We start from the raw sequence: 24,100 nt of genomic DNA on the forward strand, positions 1-24,100 counted from the left end.
GATGTAAGACAAGCTCATTTAAGCCTCTGCTGACCTTTCACTCCTCCAGTCCAAGAACTACACCAGTCACTTCCACCAAACTGCCTACAAAATAGACAACAAAGCTTAATGGCAGGCAAAGGACTTTCTCTCCATGATACAAAGAAATTTTTACAAATTTCTATTGATGGGAGTAACATTCAATCTATTGTGGCTACGTAACTTCCTCTGCACAAACGTAATGCTTCTATAATACCCTTTATCCTTATCTTCCCTCAAAGGGAACAAGCTACTGCTCTCGCCAGTGCAAACTCGAAAATTCAGGCAAAAACAGCATTTAGAGCAGAATGCACATACTGAATGCACAGGTAGTAATTTTCATGATAGCGCCACTTTGAAAGGGTCATCTTCCTGATTTCCGTCTCCCTTGGGTCCACCACCGTCTACCCGATCCTCTGATAGACTTTCTCTCGGTGTGATTCTTTCTCATAATTATTCATTTGAAATATTTGCTTTTCTAGATGGTCTTTTCTTTTTTAAAAAACATAGGCCGTTTCTCACCTGGAAGCAGGTTATAAGACTTCACACATACATTAGTATTTGCTTGTATCAGTCCTGGGAAGATGGGCTCTCTCTTAAGGTGAGAGGCTTCTGCCAGCTCTCTCTTGCTGTGAATGATCATTTTTGTTGCTGCTGTTCTTGTGCTAAGAAGAACACAGACTTTTCTTTCTCTGTTGAAATTTCATAGTGAAGGTTGGGCTAGAAGGCATTTCTTTTTTAAAAAAGCCTTCTCAGAAATAATTTAATGTTTTTGCCGTAAGACTCCCACAAGCTTCAAATAAATGAATGTGGCAGAATATAAAAGGAGTTTACACTTGCCAAAAAATTACAATGTCATAAAAAAGGGATTTATTAACTTTAATTCTTCAGTGCCAAGATGTGTGTGTGTGTGCGTGCACGTGTGAGAGAGAAGCAAGCTGAGAAGGAGGAGAAAAGAATGCTTTTCAGGAAAGAACAATTTTTCTTCAGTTATTTAACATAAAACTCCACCTAAAAAATACCGAGATTTTATGTCCTAATGCTAGCTGCTTGAATTAAAACAGGAGTTGTAAATTCCTGGTAAAAAGCTGTTATGCCTGAAGTGTTAGTGATCTTAACTCTAGTACTTTATGGAGTTTATTACTTCTTTTATTAACTAGGGGGAAAAATGTTACCTACTTCCAGTTTAATTCTTTTTCTTGCTTGCTCTAATTATTTTGACTTTACCTTAGGAGAAAAAAGCCAAGTGCTTCTACCCGAACAAACGTAAGTGGCGCCTCAATTTTGCTATTGCATATGTCAATCTGAATTATTACTAGCTATTCAAAAATTATGCTAACATTCTCATCTAAATGCATCCACATAATGTATGTGTGTTTATATGTAAACACCCACATAAATAAGAATATCAAAAGACAGATCATCCTTAATTGCCAGAATAGACATCTTCATCTTAGAAAGTGATGTATGAAGTTACTTTAGCACATGGATGGGGAATAAGATTTTTTCAGTCAAAGGAGACAGATTTGGGCAATGAGAACAACAGACCTTCAAAAGCAAGCCTCTTGGGTCTGAGGGCCAGCTGAGGGGAGCCGCTCTAACTCTGCTGCCTTTTTAGTCTGCTGTGTCACTGAGGGGGCACTGGGGGGTCAGCCCGCTCACTAGTAATTGTGTTTTACAGACTTCTAAAGCAATTGGCTCAGTCAGTCCCAATTCAATAAAAGTGGAGAGCAAGAGAGAGAGCACTTTTGTTCTATTTTTTACTTGAAATTATTTCATTCAGCAGTCTGTCTTTTTTATTACCAGGACTTGACATTAGCACTCCAAGCTATATTAGCATCCATTTCAGCAGTTCAGTAATGGTATTAAAAAAACACTTAACTTCAACGGTGAATGGTTGTATGACAGTACCATAAAAAATCCACATTAAAAAAAAAAAAACTTATGTATTTGTCCCAGCAAATTATTTTTCACTTGTTTAACCACTTCAAAGCTATGTTCTCGTGACGGGTACTCACGAGAACCTTCTTGCTCTCAGAAGCAAGCAGTCAGTGGTGCTCTGTTGATTAGGGAATCGGGAGAAAGAGGAAAGGGAAATCCAGTGGGGAGAGGGTAGGTAAAGATGCTGTTTACCCTGTAGTTAGATTACCTTCCATTCATCAGCAGAGATGGAATTGGCAACCTCAGAGCACCCAAGGTGAAATTCTTGGATTCTCATGCATGGCTGGGATTTGATTTTGAACTCAGCACTCTCCAAACTTGGGAGCACAGCCTAACTACTTTGGCACTGCAGTGTGCTCATAAATGACTACATTAGGTTCTAAATTTTGATTAAACATTCAGTAATTAATCAATGGTAGACACGAAACAGTTGGCAAGGCCCAGAGCTGCAAAATGTTTAAGACATAAAACATTACGAAGCAATTAGAATACGCTCCTTCAAGAGAAGGATTGCCTTCAATAAAGAGGTAAATGATAGCATCCTGCTTATTGTGGACGTAGGCAGCCAGAGCAATATGATAAACTGCTGGAGATACACATATCAGTAATCATCCACATTATTAGGGCCATTAATCATAATTCCAAAAATATGACAGCAGCAGCCAACTTTTTGACCAATTTTGCTTCTGCCTGTTGGCCATTATAACTTCGCTAATAGACTGCAGAGCTCCTGTGCGTGGCAGTTTGCATTGAGAATGGAAGGTTAATTATATTTGAGCTGCTGATTTCTTCTCTCCTTGGAAAAAGCTTAGCACTTTGACAATCCCAGGAGCTCACTGTTGTTAAGCCAGTAAAAGTACTCTATTGAAATTTTCTTTGTTGGTCAGGAATGAGGAGATGTTTCAAATGAGATAGAAGTGCCAGGCTGGAATAGCCGCTAATGTTTCTTGCTCCAAAGTGATCCTTGGGCAGCAAGATGAATGCAGGGGTTTCTTTAGCTCACTTCTCTCTCATTTCTCTTCTGCAGACAGGTAGAAATTTCACTGTATGGTGATACACCAGGTAAATCCCACAAGATTCGTGGTGGTTTCAATATGAATATATATGGAACTAAGAAGTTGGGGAAAGTGGTTCATGATTTGGGGAGGAATAAGCACCTCTTTCATACAAAATTCTGCTTCTGTGGCTATGCTTGTTGTGAATCAAAAGTAAAAAGAATTTCAAAAAACCCATCTGAATGTTGCTAAACATTGAAATGTTTAGTAGCATAGGTGCGTTGCTGGTTGCTTAACTGAAGTTTTGCTGTCTCAGCTGGTAGTTTTGACATTGTTTAACCAAAGACATAAATTAGATTTTGCACATTCTTTTTGTTCATGTATCTTAAGTAGTTTCATTTTTCAACACAATTCTAGAGAAGGCCATAGCTAAGTTATAATATTGCCTACAAAATTCTGCCCCCCCCCCGGGGAACTCATACATCCCAAATGTTGTCTTTTTAAAAGATCATAAATTAACCGTTTTAATGCTATAAAACCTTCTTGGATATTTAGTCTTAGGAAGTATTTCCTTTGAAAAAGATCTCAGAGAGAAACTGATGTTCCACTCTGTACACATTAGAAAAGATAGCTTATGTTTAAATAGGAGAAGAAATCAGAGCATCTAGAGAAAAATGCATTCTTATTATTTTGGAAATAGGTCTTCTAAACTCTTTGTATAAGACAATAAAACAAGGGATGAAGACTTGAGGGCTAGTTCATCCAGGGTAAATATAAATCTCAAAATTCTAGCTCAGATTTATTTAAGTCCTTAAAAGATGCCAGGGTGAACCGCCTTGCTTTTTCTTACCCAACAATGGTAGTAAACTGAGCACCATAAGAGCTGCCTGACTGAGAAAATTTCCAAATGCTGTGAAAACATAATCCTATTCCCAGTGTAACACGCGTCTCACATTACAGCGCAACAGGTTATCTATCGAATAATCAGCACCCTCCAGAAGCCTCGATGTGTCAGATACAACTCAGAAGTAAAATGGTTAGGGAACAGCGTTGGATATCAATTCTGCACTTAACCTGAGCATCCAGCATAGCCATTTTCCATCCACCAATCTGCCTTCCTAAATGCCATTACTACATTAACATTTTTTATGCATTCCACAGCAATGACAAATTGTTTTGTAACCGTAATGCCAGATTTAGTATGCGAGAGACACGTTCACCTCTGCCAACAAACCAATAATTCTCACTAACATCTTCAGAGTTACAATATTTATAAAGTTGCAAAGTGGAGTAAACAAACCATCTGTTTGGCTTTTCCATATATGTCATGCTTTCTTATTAGCATATTACGATTCATTTAGTAAACAAATTTGGTGATTTCGTTCACGTCAAAGTTAGGTCGGAAGCTTGAAGATGATTAACATTCCCGGGACAGGCACATTAATACATTGCTTCCTCGGCAAAGTTAAATGGCTTCTCAGGAGAATCGTCCCTTGTTGACAAGATGAGACTGTCAATTTTGTTCGCCTGCCACGTTAGGGGCCGTAAGGGGATGGCAGGCTCTGAGAGAGGGGAGTCATGTAGGCAGCATAATTCACTGTGAATTGAGAAAAGAAGTCTAATTCTGATAAATGGTCGACCCCAATACATCCTACCTGTTATTACAACAGACGTGCCGTATCTGTGCAGTAAATTAGCTAAACCCCTAAAGAGTTTGGTGGGAGCTTATCTTCAAGTGAATAATTTGAATGTAGAGGGAACTGTCTGCGTGACCAGTATGGATGATTTGTTTTATATTGAAAGGGATTGAAGTGACTGAATTTCATACTTTTAATTTGCAAGAATTTGCTTAGCTTTATATTTCTTGCATTTATTATGTACTTCTATACTTCTGGGGGTTTTTGGAGCATTGTTCACTAGAATTTTACATTGAATTTCCTGAGCTAGGGATGGTTTTTGGCTCTTTTGGAGAAAAATCTTTAAATATTAGCCTATCAGAGCAACTACTTGTTTTACAGAAAATGTATACTAACAAAAGTGTCATTTACTTCACAGGGCTGTAAGACATCAATGATGATACAAATATTTTTGAGACATTAAGGACAACAGATAGTGTCAAAGCAATCAGATAAGAAGAGAACTAATGAGGGGCAGAGGTTTTAACTTTTCATTTCTATGGATTTGGTTAGCAGATTTAATTTCTGATCAGGAATATTGACTCAGTATCCCACAATACACTCAAACCCAGCATCTAGATTTTCCCAGATTGTATATAAACATTATCTGCCCCATATACACACACATACACACGCACCCCATATATATAGTGGTATCTGCTGTGTATACATCACTGTGATCATTCTGGACAATATAATTTGAGAAGTGTGCATGTGTGTGTGTGTGTGTGTGTGTGTGTGTGTGTGTGTGTGTGTGTGTGTGTAGTGGCAGAGGTGAGCAGAAAAAATAAAGGCAAAAGCTCCAGAATGGAGCCTCAATTCCATTTCACCTGAGGCATTGTAATTAATTATCAAGTATTTTGTTTCAATTCACTAAGTTTAGAATGGCTCAGAACTGATTAAGAATTAAGGTTATATTCAGCTTCTCATGTAACCTATAGCTTGATTTACTATTCACTTTGGACAACCACATTCTGATTTTCTAACTTGGTCATGAGACTTTTTTTTTTTTTTAAGTTCCTTCCTCTCAAAACCAAAGTTAAAATCTCAAAACGCTTTTTCTTTGCAATGTATTTAATGTGTTTAATTTTTACTTTTATGATTAAACATTGCGTTAAGTTGAACTGGGCACTTGAACAAGCTTGGAAAGAGAAACGTGAGAAAAGAAAAGCTCAAGACAGGACTGACTTTCTCTAAAGGGCACTTGCATTTGCTTGACTGTGTTGGATTTGGTGTCTTCTGTGGTTGCATGGTAAAGTTTTCTTTTTTTTTTTTTTTTTTTTTTAAACTGACATATAATTGACATACGTTTTCATTAAAGAAACCGAAAAAGACTGGTAGTCCACTTTAGTCCAGCTAGAGTACTTCCACTCAGCATTTCATGGAGTAAGTTTGGTTTTATGACCTCTCCTATATCATATAGGCTTCATAACTTTTTTGCTTTTGAGGGTGTTCTCAGTTTTCAAGAGGCTTTTGGTAAACTCAGTACAGAAAGAGTAGGGAAGAGTACAGAGGGTCAGAGGAAACATTTGTGATTCCAAGCATAGCCTAGGTTATAGGACTGTGTCATGCCCTAATTATATATCATTACCTTGCACTACAGTGGGGTGTGATAGGGTCAGAATTATCCTCTGCTGTATTATCAGTGTCTTTTCTTAAATATTGAGTTACGTGCTTCCAATCTTGGGATCATTGTTTTCTCTTCTACAATGTATTTTCGGGAAAGTTTCTGTAAGGCTGCATATTATTGATTGAAGTCAAATAAATGTAATTATGTCCAAAGTGCAAAGTATTCTACTTGAGCTGCAAGAGACTTGAGGTTGAATAAGGTATAGCTTATGTTCTTCTTGAAAGTGACCATCTTGGGACTAAATTTTGGCCTACTCTCTTGACGAGATCCCCAGTGAGATCGGATCCTTACCCCTTCTACTTATCAACTCACCTTTTCTCTTCGTCCCAGTCATTTTTGCTTTTTCTGTAAGAGGAAGCTGCCTCCTCGGAGTATCGGTATTACCTACCTAATCAAAGCAAATAGAAACAGCTTTTGTACTGTTGACATTCTTATAAAATATAGTAAGTTTTAACATGGTTTTTGTTCATGATTATTTTTTCCTCTTTTCTGGAGCCACATATTCAGAACACTAGGTTTATTTTCTAGAAAAACTCTCTCTCTGGAGAACTCAGAATTGGTTCCTTTCTGGAGTCCCCCTTCTCCCTCTTACAGCTGCCTACTGCTTCCTCTGCTGCGGGTCCCCCCGTTTCCAGCATTCTCTGGTCTTCCTCCCATTTTAGGATCCTCTTCCCTGTATGTCCGATAGTCCGTTGGCGTGACTTCTTTCTGTGTCTCTTCCGTCTTCCCTTTCTTTTTACCTCTTTGGTTTTCTGATCCAAGTAAACTTGTAAGTTGCTATTCACCCCAGGTGTTTGTCTCTCCTCCTTGGGCAGTGTTCTCTGACAGTTCAGGGTTTGGATTGACTTGAGTCCAGGTTTCTCAAAAGGTTATCATCAAGTGCTGCCTTTTGTCCATTCTGTGGAGGCTGAACCTAACCTCTTGAGGCACAGGATCAGGACTCTCTAAAGAGTCTGTCTTCTCTCCCTCCTTTTCCTGCTTTGCCTCTTTCCACCCCAGTAGTACTGGAGTTAGTTAGAACAAGCCCACCATCATGAGAGCGGACCAGTAAGCTTTCCACAGCACGTTCTTCCCATCCCCAGTTCAAGTATTTTGCATATGGCATTTAGGAGGATTATTAAACAAAAATGAAACAGATTAAGAAATGAACATAAAAGAATCAATTCTCTTGAACTGTGGTTGCATAATGGAAATCGACTACCACGAATGAACCCGTGTACTGAAGTTATGAACAGCAGAGCTAATGCACTGCCATGAGTTCATCTTTATTATTGCATTACACCTGAATCAATTGATAAAGTAGCTTTTTTTTTTTAAGCAAGGGATGGCACTTAATTGAATAAAAGCCAATGTAATTATATTAGCAGAGGCCAACAGTACTGCTGACAGCGGAAAAGGGACACTGTTGAACAGAGTGCCAGAGCTGGTCTACACATTTCTGCACATTGTTTGGTTGACAGATATTGAGGGCTGGTACATCATCTAATTAGATTACAGATTTCTATTGCTGTAAGTGAGAAATGAAGAGAAACATCTCTTCCTGGTAACATAGCAGTGGAGATGTGCAAGTTCACAAGTCATCTTCGGAAGGATGTGTCCATCTGGGGAATCAGTGTGTCCTTTTGTCGATGTTAATTTATTCTTCCTTATTCAGTGTGTCTTGATGTGACTGCTGTGTGTCTGGCTGCTGTTTTCTCAGCAGTGAATCTAGGAAGTGGTAACTGCAGATGTGTGAGAAGCAACGGAGTTCTAGATTAAAGTCATCGCAAAATGTGTGCTTGTGAAATTAAGAAAAGGAGGGGAGGGAGGGTGTTAAAAATAATACATAGAGGGGTAGGACTTCGTGAGCTGCTTGTGGTTGGCAGATTGTTTTATCAGTAGATTGTTTGACAGTATGTACTGTCACTCTACTTCCACATTCCTGTAATAACTCTGGTGGTGTCATACCTACATGTCAGGGGAAAGACTTCACAGTAGGCATTTCCTACACTCTGCTTAGCAACCTGCACTTGGAGTCATCTGCCATCTGACACCAAGGAGACGGGGAGCGATTGTGTCAGAGCAGGGACCGTGGGGACCGCTTCTGTTTATCATTCACATATCTGCACACTGCATGCATCTGTGCAGAACTCATTTATGGATGATGATGATGCTGTGAATTTGGCTTATCTTAATTTGATTTATGATGTTTTGGATGATGCGGCTGATCTGAAAAATCAAGACAGCATATGAGATGATCGCTTATGACAGAAAATGATTTTGTGATCAGAACATTTTAAATCCCTATGTTATTGTTTAAGTTTTTTTTTAAACCAGATGTCTAGAATGTGAATTTGTTTTCTCTCTCTCTCTCCTTCTCTCTCTTTTTCTCTGTCTCTCATTCTTGCTTTCTTTTGTGATCGATTTAGCAAAAGATTAGAAAGCTGATCTTATTGTCACCAGGTAAGCTCAGCCTCCCGAAGCGCAGTGTGGAGAGGGCTGCCGGCCCTCTGCCCTTCAAACCCGCAGTGCTGTATATTGTCTTGTGTGGGAAGGTGGGGAAGTGTTTCCCACCTTTCTTGTCTCTGAGGCACATACCTCTCAACCATCTCTAAGAAATATTAGCCATGCTTGTCACCAAATGGAGTGACTCATTTCGGTCTTCCATACTTCTTAATTATAATCAGGAGGTCTGTTGAACTTGATGCTGGCCATTCTAGGTCATTTCTATTATCAATTTCTGTTCATCACAATTACTCCTCTAAGATGTAGAGCTTCTGCCATTATTGAGAAGCTTTTATGTATCTGTATATTTATTTACGGGTGTACTTTTTGGAAGGGTAGCCTTCAATTTAGGTACGTGTCAAACGTGAGCCTTTGCAGGTGGAGAGAGGTATATGCCCAAGGGCACTTTAAAAATAAATGGGGGATATAAATACAAAGGCAATGTTTTCAGACAGATAATAACCTATCAGGCTTTGGTAAATCATGACATCCCTATGGATGCTCTGGGACAAATACTATCTTTTTTTTTTTTTAATGCAAGCAAAGCATTCAGTGAGTAGAGTAAAAGTTTTGCTTGTCTAAGAAGTATGGACTCCAGTTGTTAAAATAGAGGGACCATGTGTTATTGTGCTTGATTTTTTCTTTTTTTGTATGTATTGTGTGTGGGGTTTTTTTCTTTTTTGGTCCCTTTGGGTTTTTTTCTGTTGTTGAGTGTGATTTTTTTAAAGGGTGGGTGGGTTTTATTTAAAAAGCCAACTTCCATTTTTCAGCTTTCTTTTTTAAGAATTAAATTTTAAAACTTAAATTACTTGAAAACATTTTCAACTCTAAAATGTAGCAGCTTCTGAAAATAAGTGTATTTTACTATTAGACTTAGCTGAGACCCCAAACCATTCTGCAAAAAGGGATTTATGTTTAAAGACAGTCTGTAACCCTATTTCAAATTGCTAACCTTTTAAGCTTATTGTTTTTCCTACCTAAAACTTGCAGTGTAGGAAGGTGAGGGGGAACAAGGCATTATTTTGTCAAGTGAACCCTAAATTGTCTAGACCATTTACTTTTTTTTAAAAAAAAAAAGGATCCTTTTTATACCTCTAAAAGTGTTTGCTGTAGAAAAAAAAGGCTTTCGTTTTGTTTTTAGGTAAATTCAAATTGTTCAGTTTAGACAAGCAGAACGTTTCCATCCTTTTATCCTACTTAATGTATTTTTTCAAATCTCTGCTGTGAGATTCTCTGCAGCTGATGCTGCTACAGTGTAAAACGAACAGAACAATCATTCAGGAAAAGGTGCATGGATTTGCATTCATCCTACCACTGAGGAATTTTACTCTCTTATAAAAATTATGTTAATGAAAAGCTCCCCTTATTGCACTCCCCACCACCACTTATTCCCAAATCCTGAGGATGTGGGGAAATGTTTGCTTTTACAGGGGTGTCATTAGCAATGAATGTGCTTATGTGGTGCCTAGCAGAAGCTGAATCAATTTTAAAATGCTCTCCTTTTTCTCACCCTCCCCACTCCCTGTACACCTACCCGCCCCCTTCCCTCTTGTTTTCCTAGACACAGTGCCAACATCAATCTCCATCGTAAACTGTTGACCAAAGAACTCGATGACATGGGCCTGGACTCATCGCAGCCCTCCCTTAGCAAGGACCTCCGGGATGAATTTTTGATGAAGATCTATGGTGCCCAGCACCCCTTGGGGCTCGACGTCAGGGAAGACGCCTCCTCTCCCGCGGGGACAGAAGACTCCCACCTGAACGGGTACGGGAGGGGCATGGCCGAGGACTACATGGTCCTGGACCTGAGCACCACCTCCAGCCTCCAGTCCAGCAGCAGCATCCATTCCTCCAGAGAATCCGACGCAGGCAGCGACGAGGGGATCCTCCTGGATGACATCGACGGGGCGAGTGACAGTGGGGAGTCGGCACACAAGGCCGAGGTCCCCACCCTCGCTGGCAGCCTCGGGGCTGACGTTTCAGGATCTCTGATGTTCAACAGCTTGTCCGGGAGCCATGGTGGGATCATGTGCAACATTTGCCACAAGATGTACAGCAACAAGGGGACCCTGCGAGTGCACTACAAAACCGTGCATTTGCGAGAAATGCACAAGTGCAAAGTCCCCGGTTGCAATATGATGTTCTCCTCTGTGCGAAGCCGGAATCGGCACAGTCAGAACCCTAATCTCCACAAAAACATTCCCTTCACTTCGGTAGATTAGTCTCAGAAAAGACACTACAAATGCCAGCTCTCACCAGATGGCCTACGTATTTGAACTGCCATAGTCAGTGTGTGCTTGTGTACTTGGGATGGTGTGTGTGTATATGTGTGCGTATACACATGTATGCCTCTGTGTCTACATATATATATATATATATATATATATATATATATACACACACACACACACGTTTTCTTTTCTTTAGATACAAAAAGATAAACACTAGGTGCTTTTGAAGTTTTTTTTCTCTTTTTCCTTTATAGGTCGGATCTTTCATTTGGGGGTGAAAACAAAGTACCCTTTAAACACATATACACACATAAAAGCGTGCAACTAGCCCAAATTTTGACAGAATAATAATTCCTGGTCCTCTCCAGAGAGACAATTTTTGTTGTACCCATGACTGTTGCCTGCAAACAAATAAAAGGGAGAAAAAAAAAAAGAAACAAAAAAGGAACTCCTTATAGTTGTCTTTTGTGAACTTTAAGGTTTTGAGAGAATCTTCAATTAAAGCATGGCAGATTCACCTGTAAATATTTAGCCTTGAGAGGCCAATGATGTAAAACAGTTGTATTGATGGTTGTTTAACTCTTTTGTTTAATTTTTTACAGTTACATCAGCTGTTAGATATACAGGAAAAAAAAATAGTTTGCTGGCTAGCTCTATTCATTTATGTTAGCATTAATGCACACTTTTTAAGGAAAAAAAAAAACATGGTCTTGTTTTTACTACCTGCTAGATATAGTGATAAAGAGGTGCTGGCATGCCTTACAGCACAGATCTGATTTTTTAAAATGTCCTGTACTAGTACATAAATCCAGTCATGCACTTTTTTTCATACACTACAAGGGGATGTGTAATATCCATGCTTCTTTTTTATCCTTAAACTATTGCCATACTTCAAGTAAGTGTCTTTTTAAAAAAATTCACTTGTATAAAAATGGTCTGGTCAGTATAGGGCACAAATGCCAAACAAAAGTATTAGTGTTAACACAAAACTGCCAACTTTGCACAAGTTTCCAGAAAAGAAAATACAATTAGTCACTCAACATAACCACAGGCCAATTTGTCGGCCACCAGAAAACCGCTTTAGAAAGAAACACTCTGTGATTCAAGTGCCGAATGTTATTACAATCAACACTGCAACCTTCTTGCTTATATGTTAAGTTACATAAAAGGAAAACAAAATTATGTGGTGTGAAACAGCTAAAGCATTTATTCTTTAGAGGCTGGATAATATTTCAGGATACAAAAGCCCAAATTACTCACTATGGAACAAAGCTGAATCCAGTAAAAAGAGTTGAGCTCTCATTCGCAAGGACCTAACCCTTAATCCTTTAAAAAGAAAAGTCTGAACTGGGTTGGTCTGTTGTGTGGCTATGTAATTTACTGCACGTTCTGCAGTAGTACTCTGATTCAGGCTGGTTTGATAGACAAAAATCAAAGACCTTTAACAGCGGCAGCAGCAGTACTTGGAAGCTTTGCAAACATGTGCTGAACTTGAACTAAGCAACACTCCTTTCTGAAAAGCCAGAAGAAGGGGGTTTAAAATAGGATCTCTCACTGTTTAGTGTTTTGTGTTTCCCCACATGATTTGTCAGAGAGAAATGAAAGCAAGCCTGAAACCAAGCAATCGAGAGTGAGAAAGAGGAGGGGAGAGGATTCTCCAAACCTTTTTTGTTGTGTTTTGTTTTGTTTTGTTTTGTTTCCGATGTTTTGTTTCCGATGTTGCCTGAGCTGGTTTACCACATCAGCAGCCTCAGCTACCACAACATACTGACTAAATGATGATATTTACTCAAGTTCAGTCTGCAGCCAAAACCATTAGGGTGTGAGTTGCAGACTGTGTTTTGTTGTCTTTTTTTTTTTTTAAGTGGAGGGGGAAAAAAGAGATAAACAAGGAATATTTTGTCAAACAGTACACAGTAATTTAAAGAGAATGTATTTCTTTTCTGCATTTAAGGGCCTCAAACATTTCTCCCAGCAGTCTAAAAGTTAGAAATACCCACTTTGTCTTAACTTTTAATGTTATTTCCATTTTTCATATGTTTTGTGGTTTTTTTCTAGGTTCACATCAGCATTCACTTCCGTTAAATTTGCCAAAAGAAACTGTTAATATGTTTCTCTTTTTATTATTCCTGTAGGATTTATCGTACCTCACAGTATTTATTGTTTCCAAAAATAAGCATCATTAGTTGAGGATTCAGTATTTTTCTTTGTGAAAATTTCACAAATGATAGATTCTTAAAGATAAGCTAGATGTGTCTAGGGGCTTTATCTTTTCATCTTCAGAGCATGCTATGGGGTTCATTTAATTCTTCATTTGTTCTACAGTGAGGAAAGACCAAAAGTATTTGCAGTACAAAAGAAATTATATCAGACACTATGTCTGTTAAATGACAAATGTTTACGGTGAAAAAAGCTGAGGAATTAGTGCTAACCATTTTTGTTTTCTTGTACCTTTGAATTTCCCAAAGCCTTAATTGCTTTATTTTGGTGTTGTGTTAAATTGAATAGACAGAGATGTTTACCTTTGTTTGTTTTATACCATATAAGACTCTGTACAGTATGTTTGTGAAAGACTGAACTAGAATAATGAAAGTTTGTTTGCAAACATTTTGGTTCTCTTAACGTTCTCTGTGTTGCTGCTGTTGCCCTATTATCCAAATGATTCGATTCCAAAAGAGTGGGAAAAAAATATTTTTGGTATCCCAACAAAAGATTATGGAAACACTGGCTTTGGGAGTGTGCGTAGACTAAATGACACTTTGTTTTATGAAAATAACAAAATTTCAGCCATTTTTAACAGTTACACTCTAGGTTGAAATATTAGAACTCATCTTGTACAAAAATCAGTGTTTACTCTGTTTAATTTAATGTCAACTAAAAGGTCAAAGAGCCCTAATGAGTGAATTACATAGCTGTCAGCAGGTCACAGCAAACGAACCAGGCTTAGAACAAATGTTTGTTACTTGCCACAAACCAGGCTAGTGTGGATAGCCAGTTAGAACAACCCCAGAAGTAACAAGATTCTCAAGGTAGAAGTTCCCTTGCTCAGAGCATGAATGTGTTCACCTGCCTTTTGTTGGAGAAATGGCAGTGAGTCCTGGACAACTTGCCCTTTTTGAGTCTCTCCCCTTTGCTACTATTGTGCCTCAGGTGCCCACATGTTATGGTGGCCTTCTAAGTGGGTGTGTAACATTTTCCAATTTAAAGCCTATTTGCTTAAAAGGGACAGGGGGAGTTGACAGAAGTGGTCCATAAGATGGAGAATCATGAAATGTACATTTCTTTTAGTCCCCCAGGGTTGCTTGTCCTTGGGTGTGTGCCTGAGTGCATTGTTTGGACTTAACTCTAAATCTAGTTAAGATGGTGATCTCAAGGCTTATTTGCAAATGGGAAGGATAAAGAGATCGGCATTTTAATCACTGAGCCCTTCATCTTTGCCCACTCATACTCATTTCTTTTTTCATAGGAGTTTCCTATTGTGAAACAGGTTCTGTTCAGCTGCATCCATTCTATGCCTGCTGAAAAAGGAATAGGGATGCAGCTTTTTTATCCAAGCAGCCTTTTCCCATTTGATTGATTTTAACCAGCATTTTGTCACAGGTACAAAATTGGGCAGTATTATTAACGTGCGTGTTTGCTAGGTGGTGTTGAAATGTACTGTTTTGATCATTTTAAACTATGTGTTTGTAAATATCAGAAAGGCTTAGTCTGCTTTAGGGAGTATCTGTGTGTTATGGAGGGGGACGACACAGAGCAAGAATAGCTAATTTGGTTTTAAAAATGTGACAAAAAGCGGGACATTCTTTGTTCTGCTGTTAATTGTATTGAAATAAGTCAATACATTTCAGATCTTAGTCCGGCCGCCCAGTTCAGCCTGATGCCTTTTAAAGGTTTCAAGGTGTTAATGTTTTCCTTCTCAAGGTGACAAACATCTTTTGAAATTGTTTTTAGCACAATGGCGCCACTGTCCTTGTAGTGTAATTTCTTTGGTCATGAATTTCTAGGCCCTTCGAGTAAGAGGAGAAAGGCACTTAACTGGTCAATAGCCTGTTAGTATATACATTGCTCTTAAAAAAAAAAAAAAAAGCAAGCTTTGAATATATCAAGAATGGGCTGGCTCTTCCAGAGGCATTATCCTCATTTTACTCAGGGGAAACCATGCGCTAGGTTCCCACCAAATAAAAAGTGACCTTTTGTTCCCCTTCCTCTGTACACACCCCTGACGTGTGCCAAGCAAATGAGAAAGGGGGCCCTTGGCAATTAAAACAGAAAGAAGCCAGTAATCAGATTGAGACGGACATGCTGCTAACTGCCAACAGTTGACCTGAGCAGTCCTAACTTGCACTTGGTCTTTAGCATTGGGTTAGATTGACTAACAGAGCGAATAAAGTTCAGCCCTCGTAAGACACGCTCCATCTGCTGTCATCAGAAACAGATCATCTGGAAGAAACCTTCTTTGATCCTGTGGACACACTCCTTTTCTTGAACTTTTCAAAATTATGACAAATTTCAGGGTTTTTAAAAATCACTTATATTCCCCCAAACTTGGAATATTTAGAGGAGTTTGCTTTTCCCTCTCATTCTTTGTCTAATGGGAGGGGTCTAAGTGAGTACGGAGGGCAATAAAAGGCAGGTGCCAAAGAGACTGGAGGGAATCACGGTTTTTTAAAGCAGAGTGAGGGATATTAAGTAGAGGATTCATACCTGCCCTGGCTTGAAGGTAACCAGAAAAGAAAATAGTGAAGGCACTGAAACGGTCACGAGAAAAGTCCGGTGCAGCTCAGCCTAGTAGCCAGTGAGAGCACATCGATGCAGTGCCCCCCAGAGCTCCCCATGACCAGGTACATCACCGAACCCCAGTCTGAGGAGGGAGGGAGAAAGAAAGGAAGGCTGCTGCCTGGAATAGCTCAAGTCCCTTTCAGATCACGGGAGCCAACTAGGGCAGTTGTGGAGGGGGTGTTCTTTTTTTCTTTTCTTTCTTGTTTTTGGAGTGGGAAGTGATGCTACAGAGTCCCTTAGGGAACAAAACGATCCATTGGGTCAACTAGGTCCTAGAAAAGTCCAATGGTCAAACCAAGCTCTAGTTGTGACAAGTGGAGTTGAAGGGCATGGTAGCCAGCAGGGATCTGTTCTTTCTCCATCATTACTGTGGCTTGCCCCCGTAGCCGTGGTTGTAATGCTATGTGGCTCAAAATCTCTTGATCAAAATGTGAGCTCATTCACCTTTCTACGAAGCATAAAAGTAACTTTTCTGTTTTCTTATTTTCCCTCCAAGCTGAACTGTGTGTGGTAGGTAGCCTTGCTTATGTTAGCATTAAGGCCATATCTGCTCTGTCCTAAACGTATTTCCCTATTTCCTATAGTTGGAGAGCTGCTCACTGTAAACATTAATTTTCCGTTAGTGTTACGTAAATCCAGCTGTAAAACTTACGAGTGCATTAATCTAGCATCACTCTTGCCCAGACACCCATCCTTTCCTGTGTCCTCCCACCATCCTCATTCTTCCCACATTTTGCACAAAAATGATGTTTATGGTCATTCGGCAATAACTGGACATCAAATAGTGTCTTTTTGGCATTTGTTGAAAAATCCAAATGCCTAATAACAGGGGGTTTAAAAAAAAAAACCTAAGCATTTTTACAAGTACACTGAATTGGATCAGCATTATTGTTCATTATAATGCTATATATTTTTTGAAGTAACGTACTATAGTTGTCATAAAACTATCTTTATTCTCCTCTGAAGTGTTGTAAACTCATTTGACCTTTACTGCAAAAAAAATTTTTTTTCTATATAGTGTATCAAGACAAGGCTTAGTTTGTAACAAATAGTGGAGGGTTACAAAAGAGGAAGGGAAAAAGCCAGGCTGAGCATCGAGAAGCTTCAGTTCAATTTCACCTCATATCTTTCTAATAACTTACTTGTCACTTTATTACCTTCCAGTAATGTGAACGCTGCTGACAAGACTGTCACACTAACAGCAGACAACACCCTCTCTGCTTCAGCTCCAGCTCTCCTGGCTACTTATTGCCCTGGCCCTGAAGGGACACAAACTAATAGTGTGCTTTCCAGTTCAGCACTTGGCCATCAAATATAAAAGGATGCGTAATTGCCTGTTTATCCCTTGTGAAGGGGAAATTGAGTACAAGGGCTAGGCTTTCCCACTGAGTTCCCTGATGTACACACATTCACAGTCTCTCTCTCTCTCTCTCTCCTTCTCTCCCTCCCTCCCCCCGCCTTCTCTCTCCCCCCACCTTCTCCTCCCATCACATAAGCCCGCACACACACCCACTAAACTGTATCTTTGGTAAGCCCAAAGCTGCCTCAAGGTGCCCTCTCCAGCTATTAAGTGGACAGTAACAAGACTACTTCTTAAGGGTCAGTAGAGAGATGCTGACTTTGATGGCATTCTTTGAGTCTTTGGAAACTTAAGTATTGCAATTCCAAGCCCGTGCATTTTGGGAGTACTGGGTCTGGCCCTATAATTAGAGCACAGTTTCTGCAAGTCAGTGACAAAAGTGGTATTAGGTCGCCCCATATTCTGTAAGGAAAGCATTAAAATGTTTTTCCTCCCCTTCAAAAAGTGCACGTGTTGTAACAAATTGGTTGTGTGTGATGGTAAAAAAAAAAAAAAAAAAAAATTTTTTTTTTTTTTTTTAGTTTTGACACCCAACTGTTAGTCTAAATGAACACGTGTCTTGCCATGAGAACCTCCAAATCCATAGTGTGACAAGACAAATTCACCTTTGTTTTGTTTAACTGGACTGACAATCTGAAAAAAATAATAAGGCATGGGGACTTTGACTTGAATCACTAAAACAGAGACCACTCTATACGTAAAAGTAAATTCTCCACTTTGGGAAGATTTTGGTAAGTACAAGTGCATGAGCTTTATGAAATCAAGTGACTAGGGGACAAAAGGTACAAAGGAAGATCACGTGAAAGTGTTATCTTCCCAAACATCTTGAGCCTAAATAGCGTGTAGGTATTGGCTGCTATTTTTGTATGTTAAACTGCTTAAAGGATGGTAAAAGGTGGCTAGTTGGTGGCTAAATGAAGTGCAAGATCTCTGTGTGCATCTTCCTTGCGGAACTAGGGGACTCCATGCTTCCTTCTAACCGTCCAGCAGCAGGTCTGTTAGAAGCTGATGACCGCCCCCCCCCAACCCCGCTTTGAACAGTCACATTTCAAATCTATTTGTCAACCAAATAAGATACAGGTGGGTGTCATCTTTGATACAAACTTCTGGAAAGAGAAAAGTGGCAGATTTAGAGACAGACGACTTACCAGGTCTGTGTTGACAAACCCGTGCTAAAATAATTGCATTAACCAGGGTGAGGACTGGGAAGAAAAGCACTTTGAGTAAGGATTCTTGGGGTCAGAGAAAAAGCAGTTGATGTTTTTTTTTTAAGTTCCCCCAGTATGTATATATTACAATCATTTAGCAAACATCTTAAGAGAATCTTAATTAAAAATTCAGCTGCCAAAATTGCACAGATTCTGCTAATATGAGTTTTCCCCCACCCTTTAAATAACAGGGATGCTTAAGGACAGTTCTAATTATTTTAATGTGTTTCTAGCTTCCTTTTTTTTTAAAGACTCTTTGAAGGGAAGGAAGAGCAGAAAAAGGTATTTTAACAAGAATGGAGAGAAGTAGATAGTATAAAACTATATTTCTTGAAGAGAGACTATCTAAGCGTTATACCGAGACTTTATAAGGCTTCCTGTTGCCAAATGTGATGCTGAAATAATGCACGAGTAAGATGGCAAATCGATCCATTATGAACCGGCTCTGCCCACTTCTGTTACGGAATGCAAGGATTGAGAGGTGACTCGGGGCGGGGGGGACCCTGGATGTGTGCGAGAGCTCCACTCATCTGGCCCTGGAAATGCTTTCCACAAGAAGGGGAGAAAAGCCCAGCCCTCTTGGTAGTCCCCTGCTGCAAGGTGAGCTGACCTGGCACTGTTTCCACAGGAGACAGGCTGCCCGTCCTTTCCATGCTAGGAGACAAAGCATCCCCCTGCCCTGCCTGTGAATCAGTGCCATAGCCATGAGAAGCGTTGATTCATGAGGTATGATGCTCTTGACTCCCAGACAATGTGCTGAGTTAGTAGGTTCACTTGAGATGCATAAACCAAGGTTGATTTTTTTTTTTTCATTTAGTACTCAATTTGGAGCATTTTGCATGTCTTTGTACAGAGTAATCCATTCCTCTCATTGCACATCTTAATCTCCCCTGACTTTTCCATTATCTCTCCACCCCTGCCCTTTCTTCTTCTCATCTCACCCACCCCTTAAAAAAATTCTTTTCTGAAGCAAGAAGGTAGAACACTCCCTCCCTCGCCCGGATATTGATGGCTTTGGAAACATTTGTGTGTTCTACCCTGTCCAGGGTTTACATAACGTGGATTAAGTGAATGAGATGTTCTAGCATTATATATTAAGCTTATATGACTAAGATTTATAATATATGGTGCTCTCACTTTCCTGTGCAAACTTTGGTTCAGCTGCCCTGCAGAAAAGTCTTACCATTTTCCTACCAGTGCCAGTACGAACAAGGGCAGGATTGCTAAACATGGGTATCTGGAGGTCTGAGGGGTGAGGGAAGGCGGAGAAACCAGGAGAAGACTTTGGTCTGAGGCCTCCCTGGGCCTTTCCTCAAAGATGGAGGCGAGTCGGGGCTTCAGGAAAGAAAGCTCTCCGTTCTCTACTGCTCGTCAGGGCTAGGCCTTTTAGAACGAGCAAGATCCCTCACCTGGTTGAGAGAACGCCTAACTGTCTTATTCACCCCAAACCCACTGGTGTGTCTCGCTAACAAAACCATTTGACTCAACCTGCCTATTTGACAGCAAAATTGGCCAAAGGGAATTGAAATATCTTAAGGAAAAGAATTTTCTCCAAGAGATGTCCTCTCCCCCCTCCCAGAGTTTGGGGGTTTATGCTGTTTTTCATTTCTCTTCTCCTCTGCATCAAACCAGCCTCTCTGCTCAGCCTGCCACAGAACCAAAGTTTGCACTACAAAAGGGAGTAGCACTGAGGGACGGGGACAGCTTGCATCACCCTGATCTAATCATTGTGACGTCGGTAGCTTCGTAAATACTGTATGTACCTTGAACAAGGGTTTTGTTTTTGTTTCGTTTTTGGTTTTGCTTTTCAGTTTGTTTTTATTAGCAGTCTGAGGGAATCAAAAGTTTTTATTTGCTATTTCTTTTGTTGTATTTTCTGTACTATAACTGTCTACAGTATGTCTTTTGCATAAAATGCATAAGGGTTTGGGGATGTAAATGGAATTTTATTCATATTTTGTCCAAATACCTCTTGTAATTTGTATCAAAATTCTTGTACAATTTTTATATTAAAGATTTATCACTGATCTCTTCTTACCTTCTTGATTTGAAGAAACTTCAACAAACTCCAAGAGACCTTTATAAAACACACCTAGAAACACTTCAGCCCACATCGTGGCTCACCCTTATTTAAGCACACTTGTTGGATAACTCAGTCTTCATTTTGGACTGAATTATGGTATTACTGAATTCACTTCTCAGGAAGATCAAACTCATCTCTTGCTCAGATGGCAAAGCTGAGTCAGAGCTACGGAGATCCTAGCCGGTCCCGATGCAACCCAGCAAACACTGACTGAGTCTTTTCTCACTAAAGCTATCCCTCTGGGGATGCTTTTCCAGTGTCTCTCAAGAATTTCTTTTCCCCAAAGCCTTGGCACAAGCTCTTTTAAGGAAAGGAAGACCTTAGGTATCTTTGCCCCTTGGCTTTCTGCAAATATCTTCCACCTTGACCCTGTGAAATTTGTGGACAGCAGCCAACAGGATGAGGACTGTATATATATATTTTTTCATGCTAGATACTTGTGTTTCAGTTTATATTCTCTTGACAGTGGTTTTCTGCAGACTGTGCTTGTTATCATCTAGAAATAAAACTAGCAGATGGAAAGATGTTATCATCTAGAAATAAAACTAGCAGATGACATCTCCTGTCATACTGCTTGAGGCCAATGGGAAGAGGCACATAGGGTGCTTCTGACTCAGCAACTGTTTCATATTACCCCACCTTTTAAACCAATTCTAGCTAAACATTAGGCTAACCCAGACTATAACTTCTGCTGGAGTCTCCCTTCCAATGTAGTATTTCCTTTTCTCCGTCCCTGGAGCCACACTTATCCAAGTCTCCCCAGCTTGTACCACCCCCTTCTCCCATTTCCTCTGGCCTCCGACCCAGAGAAACAAGCTACCCAGACTCTCTAGCAACCCCCTTGGCCCCAGGCCTCTGGCCAGCAAGGGACTGGACAGGCTGCTTGTACCTGTCTGGCTGTCATCAGACCCACAGAAAGGAACTGTCCAGCCAGCTTCAGGTACCACTGACTGAGGGTCCCACTCAAGGTAGCAAAGGTGCCGACCACCAAGCATTGACGGCGAGCAGGGGAGCCCCCCACCCGATTTCCTCTGAGCACCCACAGACGGTTTTGGGGGTGAGAGCGAAGAAATGAAAGGTGAAACAATTTGGGGGAAGTCAACCTCCACTGAGGCATGTGGTTATTAAATGTCACGGATGTGTTAACGCACCCCTACAGGGAATCCAAGCATAATTATGATCTTTTCATCAGTCATAACATGTCTGTAATTGGCAAGAATCCTCCCTCAAACAGCTCCTTCTTCTTTAAAAAAAAAATTGTTTTAAATGTTATTAAATGGTGGAAATCCTCCTTTTTAGCGAAGAGGCACCCATGAATTCAACTCTTGGCACAAAGTTAATCAGAGCTGCCTGGGTTGCGGCCAGTGGCTCTTCTGAGCCACTGGAAGACTTGCCGTCTGCTAGTCTGCCCCGTGTCAGTTGACAGTATGACAGTAGATTAAGTGCTACTAATTTAATAAAGCTGCTCTGAGGATGGAGCCGATCTATCAGTGAAGACCAGAGATGATCTCATGGCCGGGAGCTCGGGAGGGGCGGCTGAGAATATCGAAGTGCCTCAAGTAATACTGGGGGGAAATCTATCGATCCTCTGTAAGGTGCAGTTATTTTTAGTCACCTGACTCTCAGGCACCCAATCATTATCCATATTCATCAGAGACATATAATGAACAGAGGTATTGATTAGCAGGGGTAGCTGAAGAGATTTCCCAACAGTGCTAGTTCACACTGATAAGTCTCCAATGGGAATACAAGCCGTGCAGCCCTGGAACATAACTTACTCTGTTCTAGGTCCTTCCATCGATTTTATTTTGGGGGGAGAAGGGGAAGGAGGGAGAGACAGTCTTGCACACAGTGGTGCTCCCTTGACCTTTCCCTGAAACCTTCCTTGAAAAAACGAGAAAACCAACGCACTACAACAGTCAACAAGTACGCAGCCCTGCTCCAAGTTGCCTGCTTCTCTCCAGGCTGGCTGTCCTACCTCATCTCTGTTTGCCGTGTGTGTTATCTTGATTTATAGAGATGTGCTCGAAGCTGGGATGTGCCAGTCAGAGCTCAGAGCCATCAGGCAGACGAAGCCTTTTCCCTCCCCTAAAGATCAACATATGGCTTCAGGAAATTATCGTGTTAGGCTAATTGCACCAAGTTGGCATGGTAGGAGCGTAATGAGTCCCGGTTTCAGCACACTGACCCCAAACCCAGTGATACCAGCGCAGAGTAACTTTCCAAGCATTTTGCCTCATGGCAGGAAACCTCATTGAGCTGCTGTTTGCAAAAGGCCTTTGGTTCCATTTCTAGCATGCGCCCTGATCCTGCACTGCATGCTCCAATCGTACAAGGGAGTTTGCTGTGCGGTTCAGGCGAGCGCTTGTCCTTCCAGAGAACTAGTGGTGACCCACAGGCCACAACCATCAGAAGCCATGTTTTGCCTGACGGGTAACTAGACACCGTTAGGAAAATGCTGATAGGTAACTAGAAACCATTAAACCCCAGGGAGGAAAAAAAACTGTAAAGGATTAACACAAGGACAGCTGTAAAAAAATAAATCTCAAATGCATCATTAGAAACCAGAAATGCACAAAGTCCAACTGTCTGTCATCCACACTGGATATTAGCAACACTTGACTTGGATATTAATGAAATGCTGACGGAACCTGAAGTCACCTCTTAACCACTGAAGCTGGAAGCAAGTTTCTCTTTGCTCCAGTCTCTTACCTGAGTCCAGGGTTTTGATGACGTTCAATTTCATTTGCCTCCGATTATTCTTGCCAGCGTGCCTTAAGCAGTCTTACCTTGGCCAGCAGACTTGTTCACCTTCAAGTCCAGGACAGGTCCAGCCTCTCCTTGGACTTTAGACTTCTGTATGTACCGCCTTCAGTCTTTTCTTTGCCCGACTTTATTCTCTTCATCATAATGTTCAGTTCAATTTCTGTTTTCTTGGCTGAAACGATTAAAAAAAATCAGTTCAATATATTTTGATCCTCTGGGATTAGACTGTACCTTAACTTCTTTCCAAATATAAGAACTTATAGGGAAAAAAATATCAAAGATTTCAATAATTTTAAATCCCAAGTTCAGTGCATTGTGCAGCAACTTCAAGTTTTTGGAATGCTCCAAAAAAAAATGGTCATAAGCAATTGAATTTGGACGTTATCAAGGTTTGGGGTATATGCTGTGTGAGGGAATTTAAAATTATTAGGCCACTTCCAGGTTTTAGAGAGATTCATTTTTATAAATGTAAGTGCTATTAACAATTCAAAGCACTCTCATAATTCCTCATCTTTGTTCTTCCCCGATCTCAATTTCAATTTTTTTAAGATTTTTTTCTTAAGTGGAGAATTTCCTTCCCAAGTTTCACAAAGTAATTTGCAGACTGAAAACAAGACACTTATTTGATTATTTTCAGATGTCACATCAATTGGTCTTGAGCAGAAAGTAATCCTGCAAGATGTTATGCTTTATGCTTTCTGTTCTTTCATAAACCACAAACCTGTGTGTTTGAAAATATGTCTCTTTCCAAAAAAGCCCTCAGCCACACCCACAGAGTGCACATGTGAGGATGGCTTCAGGCTCATACACAGACATGCCTTTTCAAGGAAGCAACAAAATCCACTCACTTCACAGATCTACTGTGAGTGTAAGCAGAGAGTGGGAGAAAAAGCCAGGGTGAAATCCAGCAAGTTGTGTCTAGCAGGGAA

General features: G+C 40.3%; 1 protein-coding gene across 3 annotated transcripts in view; it reads left to right on the top strand.

Annotated features, from left to right (window-relative positions):
* The window catches only part of BNC2 (basonuclin zinc finger protein 2), a gene marked incomplete at its 3' end in the record, with an annotated part of 301,189 nt that extends 290,223 nt beyond the window's left edge, over positions 1 to 10,966 (top strand). For all 3 annotated transcript variants that reach the window (XM_079706197.1, XM_079706198.1, XM_079706199.1), the window contains one exon: positions 10,306 to 10,966. In XM_079706197.1, coding sequence (XP_079562323.1) covers positions 10,306 to 10,966 — 661 coding nt within the window. The remainder of the gene's footprint in view (positions 1 to 10,305) is intronic.
* Between the last annotated feature and the right edge of the window lie 13,134 nt (positions 10,967 to 24,100).

This window comes from Hyperoodon ampullatus (genome assembly GCF_949752795.1).
Source record: "Hyperoodon ampullatus genome assembly, chromosome: 6".
NCBI classification, from domain to species: domain Eukaryota; kingdom Metazoa; phylum Chordata; class Mammalia; order Artiodactyla; family Ziphiidae; genus Hyperoodon; species Hyperoodon ampullatus.